The 23,379-nt window shown below is 43.8% G+C and overlaps 1 protein-coding gene across 2 annotated transcripts in view; it reads left to right on the forward strand.

Annotated features, from left to right (window-relative positions):
- SASH1 (SAM and SH3 domain containing 1) overlaps positions 1-23,379 on the forward strand; it is a 168,459-nt gene that overhangs the window by 133,882 nt on the left and 11,198 nt on the right. For both annotated transcript variants that reach the window (XM_069975049.1, XM_069975050.1), the window contains 5 exons: positions 4,587-4,722; positions 5,348-5,517; positions 6,621-6,830; positions 13,980-14,130; positions 16,063-16,176. In XM_069975049.1, the coding sequence (XP_069831150.1) occupies positions 4,587-4,722; positions 5,348-5,517; positions 6,621-6,830; positions 13,980-14,130; positions 16,063-16,176 (781 nt within the window). The remainder of the gene's footprint in view (positions 1-4,586; positions 4,723-5,347; positions 5,518-6,620; positions 6,831-13,979; positions 14,131-16,062; positions 16,177-23,379) is intronic.

Here is a 23,379-nt window from a genome sequence, read left to right on the forward strand (position 1 = left end):
ATTGCATTGATTGGAAAGAAAAATAAATGTAATAAATGATGTGTCTGGCGTCATGGTTCACATTTTACATCAGTTATCATAAGCTCAAACTAGCCGGCTGATACAGAGTATTCTGTATTACTTCATTTAATGCCCTCTTCCTAGAATATCCCCCTGAATGGCAGCTGTTAGGACAGTGACAGAAGAGTACATTGCACTGGTCAATGCAGGGTATACAGTAGGTTACTCTGGAATATAAAGAGTGGTCACGTTTACCAGTTACAGTATCAATCCTCAATAAGGCAAGGACCAAAAAAGCTTTTTAAGACCATGTGCATCCTGACTAAGTAACCTAACAATAGATTAAAAAGGTTTTGTGGTATTAATGTTAAATGATTAATAATCTATTGCTCTGTTGCGATTAGTGTGAGTCCTTCTGCTACAAGGCCTATATTGTACTAAATGGTTTTGGTCAGGAAAGAATCCATTGCTGAGGGCATTGACAGTAAGTTACACACAGCAATTGTTCTGTAATGTTACAATATGTAAATGATTGCTCTTGGAGGCCTCAAACCAGAAGACTTCAGCTGAAAGTGCTGGCAAGCCTACCCAGCTCTGGTGCCCCATTGTCGTCTGACATACACAACACATAAAGGGGTCATTTTGGTTCATAGATCACGTTGTGTTCTCTTTTATTCCAGCTGAGTTGCTACTGTAGACATTAAATACATTTGTTGCTGTTCTTGCAGAATGCAAATTATAGGTTTTATTTGACTAGCTTTATCACTAGTTGTAAGTTCCATGTACTTGGCCTGTCTGAACTCTTTGGCATCATTGGTGCTGAGTATTTTTCATACGGCTCATACTGACTTTGACTGCGGCTGAGCAGCTATTGCTATGCTGTCCTTGTTGCATACATGGTTATTCAGAAAGGTCAGATTCTAGGGAATACGGGCCAATAGGTTTATTATACCCTACATATAGTTCCTGTAACTCAAAACATGTCCTACTAGGCTGCAATAGGCTATGTGCCTACAAATGTTCCTACAATGTCTTTTTAGGAGAAAAACTGCAGTTTTTTTGATAATGATGTGTTTTGATAAATACATGTTGAATCATCCCCTCTCCTGAAGACTATTCATTCCATGCTTGTTATCATCTTTTCTGTCTCCTTCCCCCAGTTCTGAGCCTGCTGCTTTCTGGCAAAGACACAGAAAAATGTGGGGGGGGGGGGAACTGTTCTCTCAGTCTCCCCCTCCCTTCTGAGAGGGCTTTTGTATACAGCATCCTTGACTGGCTGTTTCTGCACTCTGTGATGCCAGGAGGGCTAATCTAAGGTCAAGTTGCTGGTGGCCTCAATGTGATTAACCCTCCCAGCATTAAAAAGAGCAGATACAGCCGTCTAGGAACACTGTTTTCATTAGCTTTCTTTGAAGACAGAGGGGAGGAGAGGAAGACAGAGTTAACTGCTCTCACACAGTTTTCTGTGTCTACAGCAGCAGCTCAGAGCTGAAGGAAGGAAACGGAATTGTTAGTGTCCAGGAGGGGGATGATGCAACACGTATTTTACCTGAGTGGAATACCCCTTTTAGTAATGATCATGAAAATGAAAATGTCCATTTTTCACCTAAAAAAGCAAGAAATTATATTTTTCAGCCACATAAAAAATCAAAAATCCTGTTTGTTGATGGGCCACTTGCCGCAAACTGTGAGGGACAGATTCCCTGAGCTGAGAGACCTTGGTTTCAGGGCTGTGGAGTCGGACTCGTGGAGTTGGAGCTAGTTTTGGCTGGAGTCGGAGTTGGAGTCGGGAAAAAAATGTACCGACTCCGACTCCAGCTTTAAAAAATCTTTGAAAAATGTAGAATTGAATTTTAATGTGAACTTTACAAGTTTTGCTCATGAATATATATTATGAGCAACATTCTAACACTGGCCCTATTACATAAGGAAAAAGTTGTCAGTCACTATTTGGCAGTTTGTTTCTGAGCTGGAAGAATCCATTGTGTGGGGGAGATCTGTGCTGTTCTCTTCCTGGATGCTGGATGACTGTATATGAGCAGCAGTGTAATATGAAGATATCCTGTGTAATATAGAGGAGGAGGAGAAGACATAAGTAGTGTAGCTGTAACCTCTGTCCTCAGTGTGGTGTTTTCTCTCTGGGAGAAGATTGTGTGTTTTTCTTCCGTGTTCTATGGCTGCAGGTGTGTGTGTGTGTGTGTGTGTGTGTGTGTGTGTGTGTGTGTGCGTGCAGTAGGCTGTGTGTGTGCTATGGCTGCAGTAGGCTGTGTGTGTGTTATGACTACAGCAGGCTGTTTGTGTGTGCTATGGCTGCAGCAGGCTGTGTGTATGTGTGCTACAGCTGCAGCAAGCTGTACGTGTGCACACTATGGCTTCAGCAGGCTGTGTGTATGTGTGCTATGGCCGCAGCAGGCTGTGTGTGTGTGTGGTGTGCGCTATGGCTGCAGCAAGCTGTGTGTGTGCTATTGCTGCAGCAGGCTGTGTGTGTGCTATGGCTGCAGCAGGCTGTGTGTGTGTGTGTGTGTGCGTGCTATGGCTGCAGCAGGCTATATGTGTGTGCTATAGCTGCAGCAGGCTGTGTGTGTGTGCTATAGCTGCAGCAGGCTGTGTGTGTGTGTGTGTGTGTGTGCATGCTATTGCATGCCTCCACAGTGACCTTCTATATCACTGTGTGACCTTCTATATCACTGTGACCTCTCTATATCACTATGTGTGACCCCTCTTTATATCACTATGTGTGACCCCTCTCTATATCACTATGTGTGACTCCCTGTATATCACTATGGCTGACCTCTATATTACAGGGATCTGGCAGTGTTAGCAGTGTTTCTTGTATGGTGAATATTTAGTTAGAAACATAGAAGGAAAAGACCACCTGCTCCATCTAGTCTAGTTCTGAGTTGTTCAGGACATGGAGGCTGGAGACTGGCTGCATCCACTGCACACACAGGAGAATCTGCTTTATATCTTTCCTTATTCCCTCAGAAGTCGCCCCAGCATCATGTAGGACATTAGGGAGAAGCTGCTGAGCCAGTGTGATAAATAACTCCCCTGGTATATGGCTGGCCATTTATGAAGGAGCAGGAGTCGGAGGCGGGAGTTGGAGTCGGTCCTGATAAAATTCAGGAGTCGGAGTTAAAATTGGTCCTGATAAAATTCAGGAGTCGGAGTTGGAGTCGGAGCTGCGGCTTACCGATTCCACAGCCCTGCTTGGTTTATCACTGTGGCAGATTGCTATCACATGGGCTGAGATGTCAGCTCTGCTCAACATTGCATGTCCCAATGGTGGAAGACCATTGACAAACTGGAATGACAAGAGGTTCACAAAGGCGAACCAGTGTACTGATGGAAGGTCAGATAAGAATGGCACTTAGTGATCTATTATTTACTGTGAGTTAAATTGGATGTCACGTACCAGGCCTAGGGCATCAAATAGTGTGTAAATAATAATAATAATAATAATAATAATGCTTTTATTTGTATAGAGCCAAATGATTCTGCAGCTCTTTTACATAGTTTGTTATTTGGGTCCCTATACTCATTACAGTCTAAATTCACCTGTGTATGTTTTGAGTGTGGGAGGAAACCGGAGTACATGGAGAAAACTCACGCTAATATGTTCGGCATTTGCTAAGGGAGCCGCCAGTATGTATGCTTTAGTGAATTTAGCGTGAACATTCTTCGAACAGCCAATAAAAGCCTCATTGATAGTATGCCAAGGAGTGTAAGTGCATGTATTTCACTTCATGTTGTTTATATTCAATACTTAAAATATTGAAAACATCTTGATTTATTATTTCTATTTTTTTTTTTATCATTTCCGAATGACTAGCATGTCCATCGATCCTGTGATTTCCATAATTTACTATGTTACTTCCTTTGTTGAGGAATATATGTATATGGACATTGGTGTTACAAAGGATACTTAGATATGTAGTGAAATGTTTATCTCTTTGGTGGGACAGCAGTTTCAACCTATAGCTCCCCATGCTGACAGTCTTAAGCCCCTATTCCACGGGGCGATGCTCCTCGTTCCCTGTTTGCTGCCACCGCTATTACACATGGGTGGATCAATAGATCGTCCTGGCCAGCCCATAGAGAATAGTTGCTGTCTGCTCCCGATCCTATTCCACGGGGCAACGGCAGCACATTGCTTGTTTTTCAACATGTTTGAAAAACAAGCGACGCAACAATCAGCCGACATGAACGATGTCGCTGATCGTTGCCCTCTCTTCCACGGGACGATTATCGGCCGTAACAGCTGATATCAGCCGAATATGGCCGATAGTCCGTGGAATAGGGCCTTTAGAGTCACAGGTTGGAGAGACACACTCCGCTTTTATGCTATTTAGTAGTGTCACTAATTAAAAAGACAAAACAATCTCTTATAGAGATTATCCAGAAAAAGCTGGGAAGTAAAGTGACGCTGAACATAATAAGCTCTATAATCCATAGAGGTTTTTTTTAGCATGAGTTAAAAATTGTAAAATATTTAGAAATAGTGTTTGTCGGTTACCTATTATTCTCAGTATACAGTGCACGCTTGATTTCTTTACGTATTTATGTCTCTTTTTTTTTTTTTTTAGGACTCCAGCATAGACGGGATACCTGGTTCCCCTGAATCTCCTCTGCCCCCCACAAGCACACTTGAAAAGCCAAAGCTAAAAGCAGGTGGCTCGGTAGAAAGTCTGCGCAGCTCCCTAAGTGGTCAGAGCTCAATGAGTAAGCACATCATTTTTAAGCTTACACTAGGACTTTCATAATGCTTTATATGATCATGTCCATTAGATTTAATGCCGTTACAGATGTTTTTATGCATGTTTGCTTAAAAGGAACCTATCAAAAATTGTTACCTAAAATATCTGCATCATGATATTGAGAAGGAAGCAGTAAACTGATTGATATATATCTTCATGGTAAAAGATTCAGTATAACTTTTAAATTATTAATTGAAACCTCTGATGTTTCCATGCTAAAGAGTCCAGTCCATTAAGTGACACCGCCCACTGGACTCCTTTAACGCAGAATGATCAGGGATTTCACTCAACGTGTTACAAGTTATACGGAATCATTCCCCACAAAGATATATATCAATCTGTTTAGCTCTTCCTGCTCTGTAACATAATGACCATAGACTAGATAGCATTTTAATGGTGACGGGTTCTCTTTAATTGTTTGCTGTCAATCAGCATTCTTTCTATCTTTATTTGGTAACTTTGCTATATATTCTATGGTACAACACCCAAAATGTTCCTGTTATCCTGAATGTAGCCATGCTGTAACAAAAAGACATTATGACAGATCAGACTAACCAGGATGTTTGACCCTGGCTCATCTGCCTTGTTAGGTGGTCAGACTGTAAGCACAACCGACTCATCAGCGAGCAACAGAGAGAGTGTCAAGTCTGAAGATGGTGATGATGAAGAGTTGCCGTATAGAGGTCCCTTCTGTGGCAGAGCTAGAGTACACACAGACTTCACCCCCAGTCCCTACGATTCAGATTCCCTCAAACTCAAGGTAACACTATATATTTGACACCTGTCTTCACAATAAAGTGTTAAATTGTAGGTTCACTCACAATAATATCGATTATCCACTACAGCTCGGTTCTCAAACTGCTTGGAACTCAAACAGTATTTTCTAGGAAAGTTTTCTTTTGTTCTCAAACACTTTTCGGTCCCCCTAGTCTATCCAAATGAAAATTTACTTGGTAGTAGCGTTCAGAATTTAAACTTTGCTCGTTATCTGAGCGTTTTTGCGAGCGTGGATCGTGGGTTGTACCTGGTGAATTTAGCACTGGTGAGGCCTTACATACAGTTCAGTACTGCTGAAGTGCTTATACAGCACAGTAGTTGTATAGTCAGTGCACCACCATTTCCCATATGTTACAGTGCTGGGGTGGGGGACACTCTATACAGTAAAGGATGAGTAAGGAGTTAGTGACTACTGTACTATAATTGCTGGTTTTGTTGAATATTTCTTGTGTATAATGTACAGTATAGTAAAGTGCTGTTCTGTAATGTACTGTACAGTATATTGCTGTCCTGTACTGTACTGTAGTGATTAAACCGGGCAGTATTGTAGGTAATTATTGGTGGGTGCTGGATCCAATTAAACACATTTACATTATATCCTATGGGAAAACACTGCTTGGTTCTCAAACTGCCTCACAGAACCAATTAAGGGCCAGTTCACACTGAGCAACATCGTCGGAATTCCGCCGTGCTCAGTGTGCTGCTGTAAGTGAATGGAGAGGGCCCGTGTTCGTCCGCTCCCTCTCCTCTCCGCTCAAAGAACTAACATGTTACTTCTGCGAGCGGAGAGCGGCGGCAGCGGACGAGCATGCACCCTCTCTATTCACTTACAGCAGCACACTGAGCATGGCGGGATTCCGACGTTCCTGCTCAGTGTGGACTGGCCCTAAGTTTGAGAACCGAGGTACCACTGTACGTTAATAAATGTTCAGCAGAGACTGAGCTGTCCTTAAACACTTGCAGGATGTTAAAAAAAGAGTTTGCAGGAAAGCAAGGCCAATTTAAAAAAGCAAGAAATATTGCAGAAGGTGTACAACATTGCATTAAATTCCTTAAAAGAGCTGACATTACTTTCCTTTTCTATAGAAAGGAGACATCATTGAAATTATAAGCAAGCCTCCAATGGGCACATGGATGGGCCTTTTAAACAATAAAGTTGGCACTTTCAAGTTCATTTATGTGGATGTAATCAATGAAGTTGAAGAGAAGCCTAAGCGTCCAACAAGAAGGCGTCACAAGGGAAGACCTCCGAAGCCCAAGTCTGTGGAGGAGCTCTTAGACCGCATTAATCTCAAGGTTAGTTCAGCAGCGTTGTAGAGAACATATTGGCATAATAAACCCCTAAGTCAGGGGTACTCAACAACTTTTAGTGAAGGTCCACTTACTGGGGTCTATTATCAGGTGAAGGTCCGAGCTGAACATCAGTAGGAAACGTTTTGTTACTTTTCACAAAGGTTGTTGAACTATTTACATACAGAATTGATGCTTCTTAGCGGTAAAACCTGTTGCTCATCCAGTAGTATATAGCCCCCCTGTGCGCTCTCCCCCAGTAGTATATAGCCCCACTGTGCGCTCTCCCCCAGTAGTATATAGCCCCACTGTGCGCTCTCCCCCAGTAGTATATAGCCCCGCTGTGTGCTCTCCCCCAGTAGTATATAGCCCCCGTGCGTTCTACCCCAGTAGTATAGAGCCCCCCTGTGCGCTCTTCCCCAGCAGTATATAGCCCCCCTGTGCGCTCTCCCCCAGTAGTATATTGCCCCTCTGTACGCTCTCCCCCAGTAGTATATAGCCCCCCAGTAGTATATAGCCCCCCGTGCGCTCTCCTCCTGTAGTATATAGCCCCCTTGTGCGCTCTCCCCCTGTAGTATATAGCCCCCCTGTGCGCTCGCCATCTTTAGTATATAGCCCTCCTGTGCGCTCTCCCCCTGTAGTATAGTCCCCCTGTGCGCTCTCCCCCTGTAGTATATAGCCCGCCTGTGTGCTCTTCCCCTGCCATATAGCCCCCTGTGCGCTCTCCCCCAGTAGAATGTGGCCCCCCTGTGCGCTCTTCCCCTGTAGTATATAGCCCCCCTGTGCACTCTCCCTCTGTAGTATATAGCCCCCCTGTGCGCTCGCCCCCTTTAGTATATAGTCCCCCTGTGCACTCTCCCTCTGTAGTATATAGCCCCCCTGTGCGCTCGCCATCTCTAGTATATAGCCCTCCTGTGCGCTCTTTCCCTGTAGTATAGTCCCCCTGTGCGCTCTCCCCCTGTAGTATATAGCCCGCCTGTGCGCTCTTCCCCTGCCATATAGCCCCCTGTGCGCTCTCCCCCAGTAGAATGTGGCCCCCCTGTGCGCTCTTCCCCTGTAGTATATAGCCCCCCTGTGCACTCTCCCTCTGTAGTATATAGCCCCCCTGTGCGCTCGCCCCCTTTAGTATATAGTCCCCCTGTGCACTCTCCCTCTGTAGTATATAGCCCCCCTGTGCGCTCGCCCCCTTTAGTATATAGCCCTCCTGTGCGCTCTCCCCCTGTAATATATAGTCCCCCTGTGTGCTCTCCCCCTGCCACATAGCCCCCTGTGCGCTCTCCCCCAGTAGAATGTAGCCCCCCTGTGCGCTCTTCCCCTGTAGTATATAGCCCCCCTGTGCACTCTCCCCCAGTAGTATACAGCCCCTTGTACGCTCTCCCCCAGTAGTATATAGCCCCCCCTGTGCAATCTCCCCCAGTAGTATATAGCCCCCTGTGCGCTCTTCCCCAGTAGTATATAGCCCCCCTATGTGCTCTCCCCCAGTAGTATATAGCCCCCCCAGTAGTATATATCCCCCCTGTGCGCTCTCCCCCTGTAGTATATAGCCCCCTTGTGCGCTCTCCCCTGTAGTATATAGCCCCACTGTGAGCTCTCCCTCTGTAGTATATAGCCCCCCTGTGCGCTCGCCCCCTTTAGTATATAGCACTCCTGTGCGCTCTCCCCCTGTAGTATATAGCCCCCCTGTGCGCTATCCCCCTGTAGTATATAGCCCCCCTGTGCGCTATCCCCCTGTAGTATATAGCCCCCCTGTGTGCTCTCCCCCTGCCACATAGCCCCCTGTGCGCTCTCCCCCAGTAGAATGTAGCCCGCCTGTGCGCTCTTCCCCTGTAGTATATAGCCCCCTGTGCACTCTCCCCCAGTAGTATATAGCCCCCTGTATGTTCTCCCCCAGTAGTATATAGCCCCCCCTGTGCAATCTCCCCCCAGTAGTATATAGCCCCCTGTGTGCTCTTCCCCAGTAGTATATAGCCCCTCTATGCGCTCTCCCCCAGTAGTATAAAGCCCCCTTGTGCGCTCTCCCCCTGTAGTATATAGTCCCCCTGTGCGCTCTCCCCCAGTAGCATGTAGCCCCCCGTGCGCTCTCCCCCAGTAATATATAGCCCCCCTGTGCGCTCTTCCCCTGTAGTATATGGTCCCCCTTTGCACTCTCCCCCAGTAGTATATAGCCCCCTTTGCGCTTTCCCCCTGTAGTATTTAGCCCCCCTGTGCACTCTCCCCCTGTAGTATATAGCCCCCCTGTGCGGTCTCCCCCAGCAGTATATAGCCTCCCATGTGCGGTCTCCCCCAGCAGTATATAGCCTCCCATGTGCGCTCTCCCCCAGTAGTATATAGCCCCCCAGTAGTATATAGCACCCCCAGTAGTGTATAGCCCCCCTGTGCGCTCTCCCCCTATAGTATATAGCCCCCTTGTGCGCTCTTCCCCTGTAGTATATAGCCCCCCTGTGCGCTCTCCCCCTGTAGTTTATAGCCCTCTTGTGCGCTCTCCTCCTGTACTATATAGCCCCCCTGTAGTGTATAGCCCCCCTGTGCGCTCTCCTCCTATAGTATATAGCCCCCCTGTGTGCTCTCCCCCAGTAGTATATAGCCCCCCTGTGCGCTCTCTCCCTGTAGTATATAGCCCCCCTGTGCGCTCTCCCCCAGTAGTATATAGCCCCCCTGTGCGCTCTCCCCCTTTAGTATATAGCCCCCTGTGCGCCCTCCCCCTGTAGTATATAGCCCCCCTGTGCTCTCCCCCTCCCAAATAGCATATAACATAAAAAAACACAAACACTTATACTCACCTGGGTCAGGCGTCTCCTCTTCTCTTCCCCTCTTGTGGCCGCACTGCAGCAGTCACTAGAGGCCTCTCTCCCCTGTCCTGGCGCCGGCACAGTGACGTTACTCGAGTGCCAACACCAGAAGGGGAGTGCGGCCTCTTGTGACTGCTGTGGCCACAAGAGTGACTGACAGGGACTGAGCCGAGTCAAGACACACTAAGGGGTTATTCACATGTTCTGTGCACGGTCCACAATGACGGACAATGTGGTACGGAACGAACTTTGGAACACTCAGTATAATTATTCATGATGATGCCGGGAGCTAGGGCTGGGCTGTATACCGTGAAAATACCGATACAGTCTCTGGCGTCGGTTAACCGACCTCAACTTTGCCAGGATGATATCTGCGGTATTTTCACTATCTCCCCATCTGAGCCCTGAGCTGCACAGGTTGGAGAATGTCTTGTGTGCTGTGTGTGCAGGGACGCACAGAAAGCACATAGACTGCCACTGTGTGTCCCCTAACCCCTGCCCGGCGTGTCAGAGCAGTTCGGTCTTCTCAGCCCACCCCAGAGCCCACTGACTCGGCACGGCACAGCGGAGCCCCCACCCGCCCATCTCAGCACAACCTCCCGGCGTGTGAGAGCGCCCAGCGTCACCCACCCGAAACAGCACACCGCCCCTGCTTATCACAGCCAGTTCCAGCGGCCCGCACCTCCCTCACAGCGCCATCCAACCCGACACAGCACAGCGGAGCCGCGTTTGAAGTCCGCTCGGATCCCGCCTCCTTTACTGAGTGGCTGAGCGGCCCTGAGATGTAGCGTCTCGGGCGGCGTCAGACACCCGGAAGCGGCCGGGAACCGGGCACTGGAGTGCAGTGATGCAGGACCCGCCGCTGGAACCGGGGAGGTAAGTGGACGTCTTTTATTTCAGCCACCTCCTCCCCGATCCCCCCCAAAAAGTGCCCCCACGCTTGAGTACCCCTTTAATGTTGCTAAAATGGAGATTTTTGCAAACAGCAAAAGGACTGTGCAGACCATAGTTAGTTTTGTGAACGCTGGCTGCCCAGCTGGGCCTCACCAACAACTAGAGGGCGCCTTACTGGTGAGGCCCGCCTCACAGTTTGAGAAGCACTGCTGTAGTGTGTACACAGTGGGTTGCCGCAATATTGATTTAGGCTAATATCGCCCAGCCCTACCGGGAGCTCTGAAGCAGTTAAAATCTTTGCACCACTGTACTAACACATTTCAGAGCTTGATGCCAGAAGTTCCAAAGTCCGTCTGGTCCTTAGTATGGACTGTAATTGTGAAATGCCCCTAACACATGCATATACTGCTATATAGACCACATGCCATATACTGCTGGCTATAGACCACATGCATATACTGCTGGCTATAGACCACCTGCATATACTGTTGGCTATGGTGGTGTAAAGGATGTTCAGTTATCTAGTAAAGAAGTAATTATAAATAAATATGAGACTTTATTGACTACATATAAACTAGAAGTAAAACATAAAAGAGGTTATAGGTATAAAATAAAATGTATGCAATAATTGTTTCACTTCAGTAATAAAACCACCAAGCATGAAATCAATTACTTATATTACAGACTATATTTAATGGAGAAGCTGAGCAGCTTGTATTACAGTAGGATTCTTTATTATTCTTCCTTGGATATGGGCTGTGCGGGATGAGTATCTGGATTTGTTGTAGCGCACCGCACATAGTTATTTACATTAATGACAGATAGGGAGTAGTGAAAGACACAAAGACAACTTACTAGAGAAAAGAGGATTCAATTAAAGTCCAGCCACTCTATTATTACTCGGCTGCTGTTAGGCTCAGTTATAAGGTAATCATGGACAATTACATAACGTTACATTTACCTCCATATAGTGCAGTCGTCTGCCTAAGCATTAGAAGTGTTCCCTGTGATATTGCATTAGGCTTACCTTTTTAATAAGCTTCCCTTTATGAAACATAAGCTGGAATATGGCTTTCCTGGACTGATACATTTTGATAATGAGCCAGTAAATCACAGGTATAGTCAGAATGTACCGTCATGCACAGCAAGCTGTCCCTTATTGTTGGCATATTTATGAAAGCATACATACAGCTTCTATTCTAGGAGGATTAGTTCTGTATTCAGGCATCACTGAAAGAAACAAACTGAACCAGGTAAAGGTGGCACTATTTCTGGCGAATGATGCACACTCCAAGTACTCTGGTGGTTTGTTCAGGAAGGCCTGCATGTGGCATAGATTGTCATGTGGCTCGGGACGTCATACATGCCAGGGTCATTCTGGGGCAGCTTCTGTAAATGTACTGTACTTAAACTCCTTAATGATTTAGCAGTTTATCTAGGGTCCTATTAGACTAAGCGATTTTTAGTTTTCTCTAATTAACGATAAACTATTGCAAATAAACACTTCTGCAACACTTCTGAAACTATTCATCTCAATACACAGAACAATAATCATTAGTTATGATTGCAGTAATGATCCTAATTACAATCAATTGTACTCTCTAGTATACAGCAATTGTAATAAGGAATGAACAATGTGGGCATACACCAAAAGATTTGCGAACGATTAACAATGATTTTATGGTCAGCTCAAAACACGATCAACAACACACAAGCAAATTTTCTTTAGTTGCTTGACCGTTACCTCCATTCACACAGAAAGATTATCACTTAGATTATAAAGCCCTTAGTTTTTTCATTGTTTTCCAAGTGCAACAACCTTTTAATTTTTTTAGCCGACATACCTAAATAAGGGTTTGTTTTTTGCAGAACAAGTTGTACTTTCTATTAGCATAATTTTTTATTGCTTTCCTTCCTTTTTTGGAGGCAAAATAACAAAATACAGCAAATAATTTTGTTCAACTTGTGGGATCCAAAGCTTTAACCCCTCTCCACCCCCTTTTCCAATTTTATAAATAAAAAAGTTAATAAAAAACATATTAGGTATCGCTGCATAGTCTGAGCTATTAAATCATCACATTCCTGATCTCGTACGGTGAACTGCGTAAACGCGAAATCCCGATAAAAAGTGCAAAATTGCTGATTTTTTTGTCACATCAAATTTGGGAAAAATGTAATGAAAAGTGATAAAAATAGAATATAGAAATAGAAAATACAGATCATGGAGCAAAAAAATGACACATGACACAGCCCCATAGACCAAAGGATAAAAGCATTATAAGGATGGTAATCTTTGTCATAGGCAAAACCAAGTGGGCACCAACATTTGGCATACCTGGGGGCCTTCATTAGACCCCCTGCTGCTATAAAAATTCTATTGCATCCCAATGATTTTGTCCACCCTATGCTGATGGTGTGACAGAAGTCCGGCGAAACTTTTTATTTAAGTATTGTATTACCCCACAAAAGTTATACAAATCACCAATATACACTTATTAGGGGAAATGCACATAAAGTGCTTCTTTCCCTACACTTACTACTGCATCAAGGCTTCACTTCCTGGATAACATGGTGATGTCACGACCCGACTCCCAGAGCTGTGCGGGCTGTGGCTGCTGGAGAGGGTGATGGCAGGGGGACACTGAGGGACACAGGGCACTGGAGGGACACTGAGCATCCCTCTGCCATCATCCTCTCCAGCAGCCACAGCCCGCACAGCTCTAGAAGTGAGGTTGTGACATCACCATGTTATCCAGGAAGTGAGGCCTTGATGCAGTAGTAAGTGCAGGGAAAAACGCACTTTATAAGAATTTCCCGTAATAAGTGTATATTGGGAATTGAATTTGTTTAACTTTTGGGGGGCAATACAATACTTTAATAAAAATTTTCGCCGGACTTCTCCTTTCAATGCCACAATCGCATTTTGACCCCAGCATCTAAGAGGTTTAACTACCAAGGATAAAGGTTTCTCTGCTCTTAGGGACCCTGCTAACATGCAACATCCAAGTTCCCATGATGTTCTGCACAGGAGAACAGAACCAGACTTTTGCCCCACCGACAAAAGACGTGTTGTGGTCATTAAGGGGATAAGAAATGTTATCTAGTATCCCTGAGATTCCCATAGTATGTAATACAGTGTTTCCCTCTCTACCTGATGCTAGTGTATTTATGAATGTATGCGGTTCTGCCATGCTGGGAGAGCACAGCAACCTGCAGTGTTTACTGTCAGTATACTATTTTATTGGAAAGCTGTGGCTCAGACTGCAGTCCCTCTAATACTAAGTGCAGTATTTCCACAAATGTTCTCTTAAATTATGCTATTATCACATGTTTTTAGGTTACACTTCTGAAGGGCCAAGGTACAAGATTTCTTTTCTCATGCCAGTTATAGAATACTATATCCTGTATATTGCATGATAACCTGTATTTTCCATCACTATATAGCTCCTCTAAGTCTGCACTTGCTTTGTAGGAGCACATGCCAACCTTTCTTTTCAATGGATACGAAGATTTAGACACGTTTAAACTGCTAGAAGAGGAAGACTTGGATGAATTGAATATACAAAATCCAGAGCACAAAGCAGTCCTGCTGACCGCCATTGAACTCTTACAGGAATATGACAGTAAGGTTTTTTTTAATGTTTGAAAATGCTTTTTTTTCCATGACAAAAGTTTAATTTCCATTAAAACAAAGTCAATGTGTACTGTGTTGTGGTGAATGCTTGAAGGCTGATCATCTGTGGTGGTTGTGCTGTCAGATACGGCACTGCTAAATAACCTGTACAAACATCGGCCAAAGACATCTGCCAAAGATTTTGAACTGGCCTGTGAAAACAAAGGTGCAAGAAATACACAAGAGTTCGGCCATGTTCACAAACTGTCTTTTTTTATTTAAGAAAAAAAAAAAAGAAAGGCTGTAATTTGATACTCAAAATAATGGCCGTTGCTTTCATTTTTCAATGGTTTCCATTGAAGTCTATGGAAACAACGGCCATTAGTTCACACAATGTATAGAATAACAGCCATTGTTCGCAGCAGTTGTCATCAACGGCTGTCGGGACATTTATTGGCCGTCCTTTCACAGTCTTTTCAACAAATTCCAATGGACCTGTAATAATAGCCACATCCAAAAGTGAGTTGAAAGTGGCCATCATTCGACCTAAACTCAAAGCGTAACTATAAAATATTTTGACCATTTAGTTTTAGTTAGCTTAGGCCATGATAAGAATTTTTGCAATATACATTAATAAACTAAAATGAACAGTTTTTCAATACGTGAAGCTGAATGTTCTGTCAGCTCTTGGTCTGCCTCTGTGATACTTGTGCAATCCTGCTTGGCATGTCCCTCCCTGGAAATCCTACAGAGTAGCAGCTTTGTAAAGGCCCTATTCCACGGAACGATTATCGTCCATATTCGGCCGATATCGGCCGCTACGGACGATAATCGTCCCGTGGAATAGAGTGCAACGATCAGCCGACATCGTTCATGTCGGCTGATCGTTGCAGTCGCTTGTTTTTCAACATGTGGAAAAACAAGCGACTGATATAGCAGCGATCAAGTGCCCAGTGCTTCAACCAGGGGGACATCCCAGCCATGACTCCAATGTACTGCATGAGGGAGAGTGGGTGAGTCACTGAGGGGAGGACTACAAGTCCCAGCACAACACAGCTGTAGTCCTTCCATAGTACATATAACACTTACTATCAGATGTCTGCAGCAGGTGCCCCCACCTCCATGGCTGACATTATCCAGTGTTATGAGAGCAGCTGACTGTATCTATTCCCACTGTGTGTGATACCATCTGCTGGGGCGCTGTATCTAATCTTACTGTGTGATACTGTATGCTGAGGCTCTATCTGATCCCACTGTGTGTGATACTGTATGCTGGGGGCTCTGTATTTAATCTTACTGTGTGATACTGTACTCTGAGGCTCTATCTGATCCCACTGTATGTGATATCAACACAGTTTAGGGCACTTTTTAAAGGGTAACACGTGGGCTTTTTATTTGAGAAATTTATTTGAGAAAAATCTTTCAAAACAACTGGCCTCAGTGATTTATAATTTACTTCTATTTAAAAATCTTTAGTTTTCCAGTACTTATCAGCTGCTGTATGTCCTGCAGGAAGTGGTGTATTCTTTTCTGTCTGACACAGGGCTCTCTGCTGCCACCTTTGTCCATGTCAGGAACCATGTCTAGCCCCTAAGCCTAGATGGGGTGGTTGCCGTAACAAGGGTGGCCCCGCTCGGTAACCTACACCTAATGAACCCTAGTGTGCGCTATTTCTAGGGTGAGCACTACCTATATAAGGTCCACAAGGACCTCCCCTAAGTCCTGGAAGACTGGAGACTTTCAAATAGAAGCAAATTACAAATCTATGTATTTTTCAAGGAAAGCATCTTGAATTGGTTCACACAGTCTTGTGGCAGAGAGCTCCATAGTTTCCCTGCACTGTACAGTAAAGAAATCTAGTATTATATAAGAATGTTAAATGCATTGAACCCCCCTTAGAAATCGCTGTATTGTTAACTGTTGGCATTATTTATATTCACAGGTAACAGTGATCATTCCGGGTCTCAGGAAAAACTACTCACAGATGGAGAAAGTAGAAGTGGATGTTCCCCCCGGGACTCTGGCTGCTATGAGAGCAGTGAAAACATAGAGCATGGTAATGGCATGAAGTAGACATTGGCCGACATCATGCTAAATCACACTGCACACCCTTTATACTGGCCAGTTTGCTGAGGTCATTGTAACAAATGCTACTTTATTGTTCATAACACACTGGCCAGTATGCACATGCTGAACCCTGTGGACCTTTCTGTGCATCTCGGACTGTACTCATACTTCTCTTAATATAGATCACCATGCTTGGCTTCTCATTCCCTTTGTAGCCTGTGTTATCACTGACATTCTCTGCCTTCATCATTGTCATTGACATTACCATTCTTTACATCATTCTAATCAGGAGGATAGACTGCACTAATACTTGTAAACTTTCACACAAAAATTGTGGTACATCCTTCCAAATATGTGTGGTGTTACAATTTAGCCCCAATCATTTCAGTAGATGTGAGCTGCTCTACCAGACACAGTCCATAGACTGTTATTGGGGAAAAAGCAGCCAAGATTTCCCAGTCCTAGGCGATTAAGGTTGCCTTCACATATTGCGAGTTTGCAGGGGATTTCATGCTGTGAGTTTTGCCGTTAAATCAGCTGTGATACTCAGTACCATTACAGTCTATGGCCCTGAATTCTCCAAGTGTATCTTCCTTCTGCTTTAAGAATATAGTGACCCCCTTGTTTAACTTATTAGCTGCCGGTTAAAAAAAATTAAACAGCCCATGATTACCTGCCCGCGCTTCCTGATCACGCTCCTGCTTGAGTGACTTGGTCGCTTGCGCACTGACAGCCCACTTAGCCAATAATGGCTCTGTCCCTCCTCCATCAGTGAATAGAAACCCAGGAACTCAAGCAGGACCGTGACGAGGGAGTGCGGGCAGGTAGGCATGGACTGTTCCTTATTTTTACCGGCAGCTAACTAGTTAAACATGGCTGTATCTACATTCTAACAGCAGAATGAAAATCCATTGGGAGAATGCAGGGCCATACACTATAATGGTACCAAGTATCACAGTGAATTTAACCATGAAACTGACAGTGTGAAATCCACTGTAAACTCTGATGAGTTACATGTAAAGCTTCTGACATATCCATTAAGCAGATGAAAATATACAGCTTTTCTATTACTGCCCTGACCGAATAAAACCAGGTGTGATTTCAGAAAGTAAAATGAAAAATGTGAAAAAAAAAAAAGAAAAAGCATAAAACTTTTATTAATAAGAGACCTGTTATGTATAGTTATTAACAGATTGAACACTTTTTCTCCTCTATTTAAAACGTACAAGTGCAGATAGTTTGTAAAAATAAAAGTTTCCATGACATCTACCAGGAAGAGGTCATTTTCTTGCCTGATTTTTATAAGAAGTGTGCAAAATATAAACATTTTTTAGAGTATTCCTGTCTGTTGTAATGTATCATACGTGCTACAGAACCCACACTGTTGCAGTACAGATGGCTGGTCGCAATCTGTTGTGTAATCTTAATAAAGCAGAAATAATGATCTAGCATTTCTAATACTGCCAACATAATTAAAGGGTGAGAAGCACACAGTACCATCTGCCTCCTGCAGCTTGTGAGCCGTCACCACTGGAAATACAGACACCCCATGTCTATGGGAAGATGTAAATATTGCTTAGACTGTACAGCATGGTAAAGTCTGCAGGTTAAAAGGGGTTAGGAGTGTCCTGGTAAACATGAAGTGGTTGTTTAAAGGGCTACTCCGGCAAAAAGAAAATTATGTTCAAATCAGCTGGTGTCAGAAAGTTTTACAAATTTGTAAATTAAATCTGTTAAAAAATCCCAAGTCTTCTAGTACTTATCAGCTGCTGTATCTCCTGCAGGAAGTGATGTATTCTTTTCAGTCTGACACAGTGCTCTCTGCTGCTCCATGTCAGAAACTGTCCAGAGCAGCAGCAAATTCCTATATAAAACCTCTCCTGCTCTGGACAGTTCCTGACATGGACATAGGTGGCAGCAGAGAGCACTGTGTCAGACTAGAAAGAATGCACCACTTCCTACAGGGCATACAGCAGCTCATAAGTACTGGAATTTACAATTTACAAGCACAGGCTGGAAAAAAAACGGCCCCGTAAATGCTCCTGAAATTATTGTACTGAAGGACATCATTGTTTACCTCAGTTACTTAAGGCCCTTCTCACACATAGTATTTTGGTCTCTACTTGTAGCCAAAACCAGGAGAGTAACAAACACAAAGGAAAACTATAATGGTAAGATCTGCAACTTCTGTGTTTGGACCCGCTCATGGTTTTGGCTTTAAATTCTGAAAATACAATGTATGAGAGGCCTTATGCTCACATTCATGCAAAGCACATGAGATACTGAGCTAAGTTTCATTTTAATACAAGAGAACTACTTGATACCTAGTGGTACAAAAGAGAAGCTATTTTTAAGGGCAGGCACGCAGACAGTACTGTACATTGTAATATTTTATAGCTGTAATTTAAACCAGGGATGTGTATATAGAGACTATATGAGACCTATTTTCATTATGAATGACAATGGAATGTTCTGGTACATTCTGTAAGATATAATAAAGAGTTCTGTTTGTATAACCCCTCTCTGCTTGCGTCATCTATTGTACTAACCCATTGCATTTCTTGCTGCTTCTTCATCATTCACATTGCAGTGCACTGTGGCTGCCACATAACATGCTACCATTAATACTTTTAAAACTATAACACATTTTCTGAATTTATGTATGGTGGGCACTAAGCATGTCAAATCTCATAATTCTGTAAAGAATTGTAAATAGAAAATATGCTAATATTTAACCCTTTGATGACCAGGCCAAGTTCCGTTCTTGCTTTTTTGTTTTTTTCCTTCTGTTGTTTAAAAGGCAATTTTTTTTCCCCTACAGACCCACACGAGCACTTATTTTATGCAATACCAATTGTACTTTGCAATCACAGAATTATTTTTTCATGTGACCAAAGATCAGCAAATTAATTAAAAGTTTGGACGATTCCACAAATGGCAATATCAAATATGTTTTTATTTTTTTATTTATTTTTTTATTTATTTACTTTTATTTATAAAATCGGAAAAATGGATGATTTAAACTTTTATTATGGTTTGGTTTTTTTTTTATTGATGAAAAAAATCTTTTTTTTTTTATTTTTTTATATAAACTGCATTGATCAATGAGATCTTTGTTCAATTACAACGGGTTGCTGAAGTCCATAGCAATCAAGTGCTGATCTGGGATCAGCGTCAATGCGGTGTTGAGGCTGAAATCGGCCATCGGGGGGGGGGGGGGGGGGGTTGGATAAAAGCTATTGTAATGCAGCTTTCAGTTTTGACAGCTGAAGTTAAATAGCTAACTACCTGGGCACGCCAATTGGTCAGCTCCTGCTATTAGCCATGATCCCTGGCTGATAGCAGCTGGGAGTTGCAGGATTAGTGAAACCCCCTATCCACGTGTACGGGTACATACTGGATTGTTAGCAGAAAAAAATCTTTCAAATTAACTGGTGCCAGAAATTTATAAAGTACTTCTATTTTAAAAAAATCTCCAGTCTTCCAGTGCTTATTAGCTGCTGCATGCCCTGCAAAAAGGGGTGTATTCTTTGGGAATTTGTTACTGCTTTGGACAGTTCCTGTCATGGATAGAGGGGTCAGCAGAGAGACTGGAAGGAATACACCACTTCCTGCAAGGCATACAGCAGCTAAGTACTGGAAGACTGGAAATTTTTTAAAATTACAAATCTATACAACTTTCTGAAACCAAGTGATTGGAAAGAAGATATTTTTGCCAGAGTTCCCCTTTAATTCATAATATAGTAGTTTATTTCCCTTTCCCAACCTGTAGTACTAGAGAACAAGCCATTATACACTATTAAAAAAAAATAAAGGGAACATTCAAATAACACACCCTAGATCTGAATTAATGAAATATTCTTATGGAAAACTTTGTTCTGTACAAAGTTGAATGTGCATGGTGTTGGGCTGTGAGCACAACCCCCATCTGTGGACGTCTAGCCTTCATAGCATCCTCATGGAGTCAGTTTCTGGGTAGCTTCACACGTACCGACTCGCAGTGTTAACAACGCTGGGAGTCGGCTAGGTCCTGGCAGATCACTTTCACTACATACACACAGTGGTCTGAACGACCGCTGCGTGTATGTAATTCTGCTCTCCCGCCCGGCCAATCAGTGTGTTGCTCTGTCGCAGCCACTGATTGGCTGGGCGGGAGAGCAGTACGCTGGGACCCCGTGCAGCGAGGACAGGTAATGTAGGTCGTTCAGACCGCTGCATGTATGTAGTGAAAGTGATCTGCCAGGACCTAGCCGACTCGCAGCGTTATTAACGCTGCGAGTCGGTAAGTGTGAAGCTACCCTCTAACTGTTTGTGCAGACACATGCACATTTGTGGCATGCTGGAGGTAATTTTGCAGGGCTCTGGCAGTGCTCCTCCTGTTCCTCCTTACACAAAGGCGGAGGTAGCAGTGCTTCCGCTGGGTTGTTTCCCTACTGTATTCTGGCCTGTCTCCTGGTAGCGCCTCCAGCCTCTGGACACTACACTGACAGACACAGCAAACCTTCTTGCCACAGCTCACATTGATGTGTCATCCTGCATGAGCTGCACTACCTGAGCCACTTGCTTGGGTTGTAGAGTCCATCTCATGCTACCACGAGTTTGAAAGCAATACCAACATTCAAAAGTGAAAAGTGATCCAACACATCAGCCAGACAGCATAGGTACTGAGAAGTGGTCTGTGGTCCCCAACTGCAGAACCACTCCTTTTATTGAGTGTGTCTTGCTGATTGCATGTGAAATTGATTGCCAATCAGTGTTGCTTCCTATGTGGACAGTTTGTTTTCACAGAAGTTCGATTTACTTGGAGTTATATTGTGTTGTTTAATGCTGCGTTTACACGGAACGATAATTCACCCGATCGTACGATTAACGATATCGAAAGAACGATGTTTTTTTTTCTTTTTTTAGAACAATCAGCGTTTAGACGGAACGCTATATCGTACGGAAAAATCGTTTTGCGAACGTTTTGTGATCACTTAAGCCTATCTCGCACATAGGTAAAATCGGTGAACGACTGTTTACACGGAACGATCTGCTAATTTTTTGTGAACGACGAACAATGATTTTAGAACATGTTGTAAGATCAAAATTAACGATTTATCTTGCTGAAAGTTTTACAGTTTAATTAACTGCATAGAAATATCAAAGAAGATGAAACTTTCTGTGTCCTTAAGAGGTACTTCCAGCTAGAAGCAGACTTATTGCATTGCTTTTACTTGTTTTGAAGATGAAAGAAGCCAAATGGTTTTTACTTAAAAGAAAGCGATGATATCTATTAAACACAAATGTCCTAGGGAAAAATGATTCTGGTTTCTCATTTTGTTGAGTGTTCCTGTATATATGGAAACAATACACAGGACACTGGATTCTGGGTGATATCTAAGGACACAAATACTTTTCCCTTTATGATATTTAAGCAAAGTATGAAACAAGTGGTGTAAAGTATTAGACTGATAAAAGCCAACAAGTCTGAACCAGCTTATATATGCAGGCCTGGATATATCTGAGGCCACAGCAGGGGAAAGCTGTAGAGCCCTTAGATCTTTTAGAAAAAGCCAGCTACAGACAGCTCTCCCACAATAAGACATCCTACATCAATCTCTTATTATTCTCTTACAATTCTGAGGGATTTAGAGCATGGAGGAGGTTGATATTGCAAAGTGTGTAAACCAGAGTTGACACTAAGGGCCACAGTGACTAGCTTTCTTTTATGGGTACTGATATAGTTGCACTTTAAATTAGGCACTGCATTTCTGTATTACTGGCCATACTGCTTGACACTATATATGCCAGTAGAGCATCATATCAACTGGTACTAGAAAGTAATATAAATTTTGTAATTTACTTCTATTTAAAAATTTCCAGTCTTCCAGTACTTACAGCTGATGTATGCTCTGCAGGAATTGATGTATTCTTTCCAGTCTGAGGGTTTGTGCACAAAACCCGTCGGAAAATCCGTTGTGGATTCTGCAGCTCTCTCCCGCTCGCGGACTCTGGCGGCCACTCGCGTCTCCGCCCGTGCCATAGACTCCATTATGCCATAGACTCCATTCCATTTTCTGTTGGGATTCTGTAGTGTGTACATACCCTGACACCGTACTCTCTGCTGCCGCCTCTGTCCATGTCAGGAACTGTCCAGAGCAGTAGCAAATCCCTATAGAAAACATCTCCTGATCTGAACAGTTCCTGACATGGAGTATTCAGCAGCTTATTTTTAAATAGAAGAAGTTTACAAATTATATAACTTTCTAATCCATACCACAGACACAATCCTTAAAAACTGCTATGTTCTTCAATAAAATATTTCCTATGACCAAGCAAATACAGCTGTTTAATATATCGGAACAGCATGTTAATGGTAGATGACAGGTGTTAGTTGTTGTGTTTGGATGGGACCCAGCTATTCACTTGGCTGGTGAGAATTATAGAAATGTTGACCACCAGGAGAGGTTATTTCTACTTCACAACTTGGCACTATAATGTCTGAGCATGTTTTTACCACAAGACTAAGGCAGAATAAAAACCTTAAAGGAGAATTCCAGCCTAAAGCTATATTAAAGTTTGTTATTGCCCCACAAAAGTTAAACAAATTTTCAATAGACACTTATCACGGGAAATGCACTTTTAGGGTGCCTTCACACTACCGACTCGCAGTGTTAATAACGCTGCGAGTCGGCTAGGTCCTGGCAGATCACTGTCAGTACATACACGCAGCAGTCTGAATGACCGCTGCGTGTATGTAATTCTGCCGGCCGCTTAACCCCTTCTGATGCCGCCCGCCTCCCGCTCCGCTCTGTATACAAACCTCCTCGCTCCACGGGGTCCCGGCGTCCTGCTCTCGCTCCCGGCCAATCAGTGTGTTGCCCTGTCGCAGCCACTCTTTGGCTGGGCGGGAGAGCAGGACGCCGGGACACCGTGCAGCGAGGACAGGTAATGTATACAGAGTGGGAGCCGGGAGGCAACAGAAGGGGTTAAGCGGCCGGCAGAATTACATACACGCAGCGATCGTTCAGACTGCTGCGTGTATGTACTGACAGTGATCTGCCAGGACCTAGCCGACTCGCAGCGTTATTAACGCTGCGAGTCGGTACGTGTGAAGGCACCCTTGGTGCTTTTTCCCAACCACTTACTACTGCATGAAGTCTTGAATTCCTTGCTAAAATGGTGACGTCACTTCACACTGTCAAACTCC

This window comes from Dendropsophus ebraccatus, chromosome 6 (genome assembly GCF_027789765.1).
Source record: "Dendropsophus ebraccatus isolate aDenEbr1 chromosome 6, aDenEbr1.pat, whole genome shotgun sequence".
NCBI lineage: Eukaryota > Metazoa > Chordata > Amphibia > Anura > Hylidae > Dendropsophus > Dendropsophus ebraccatus.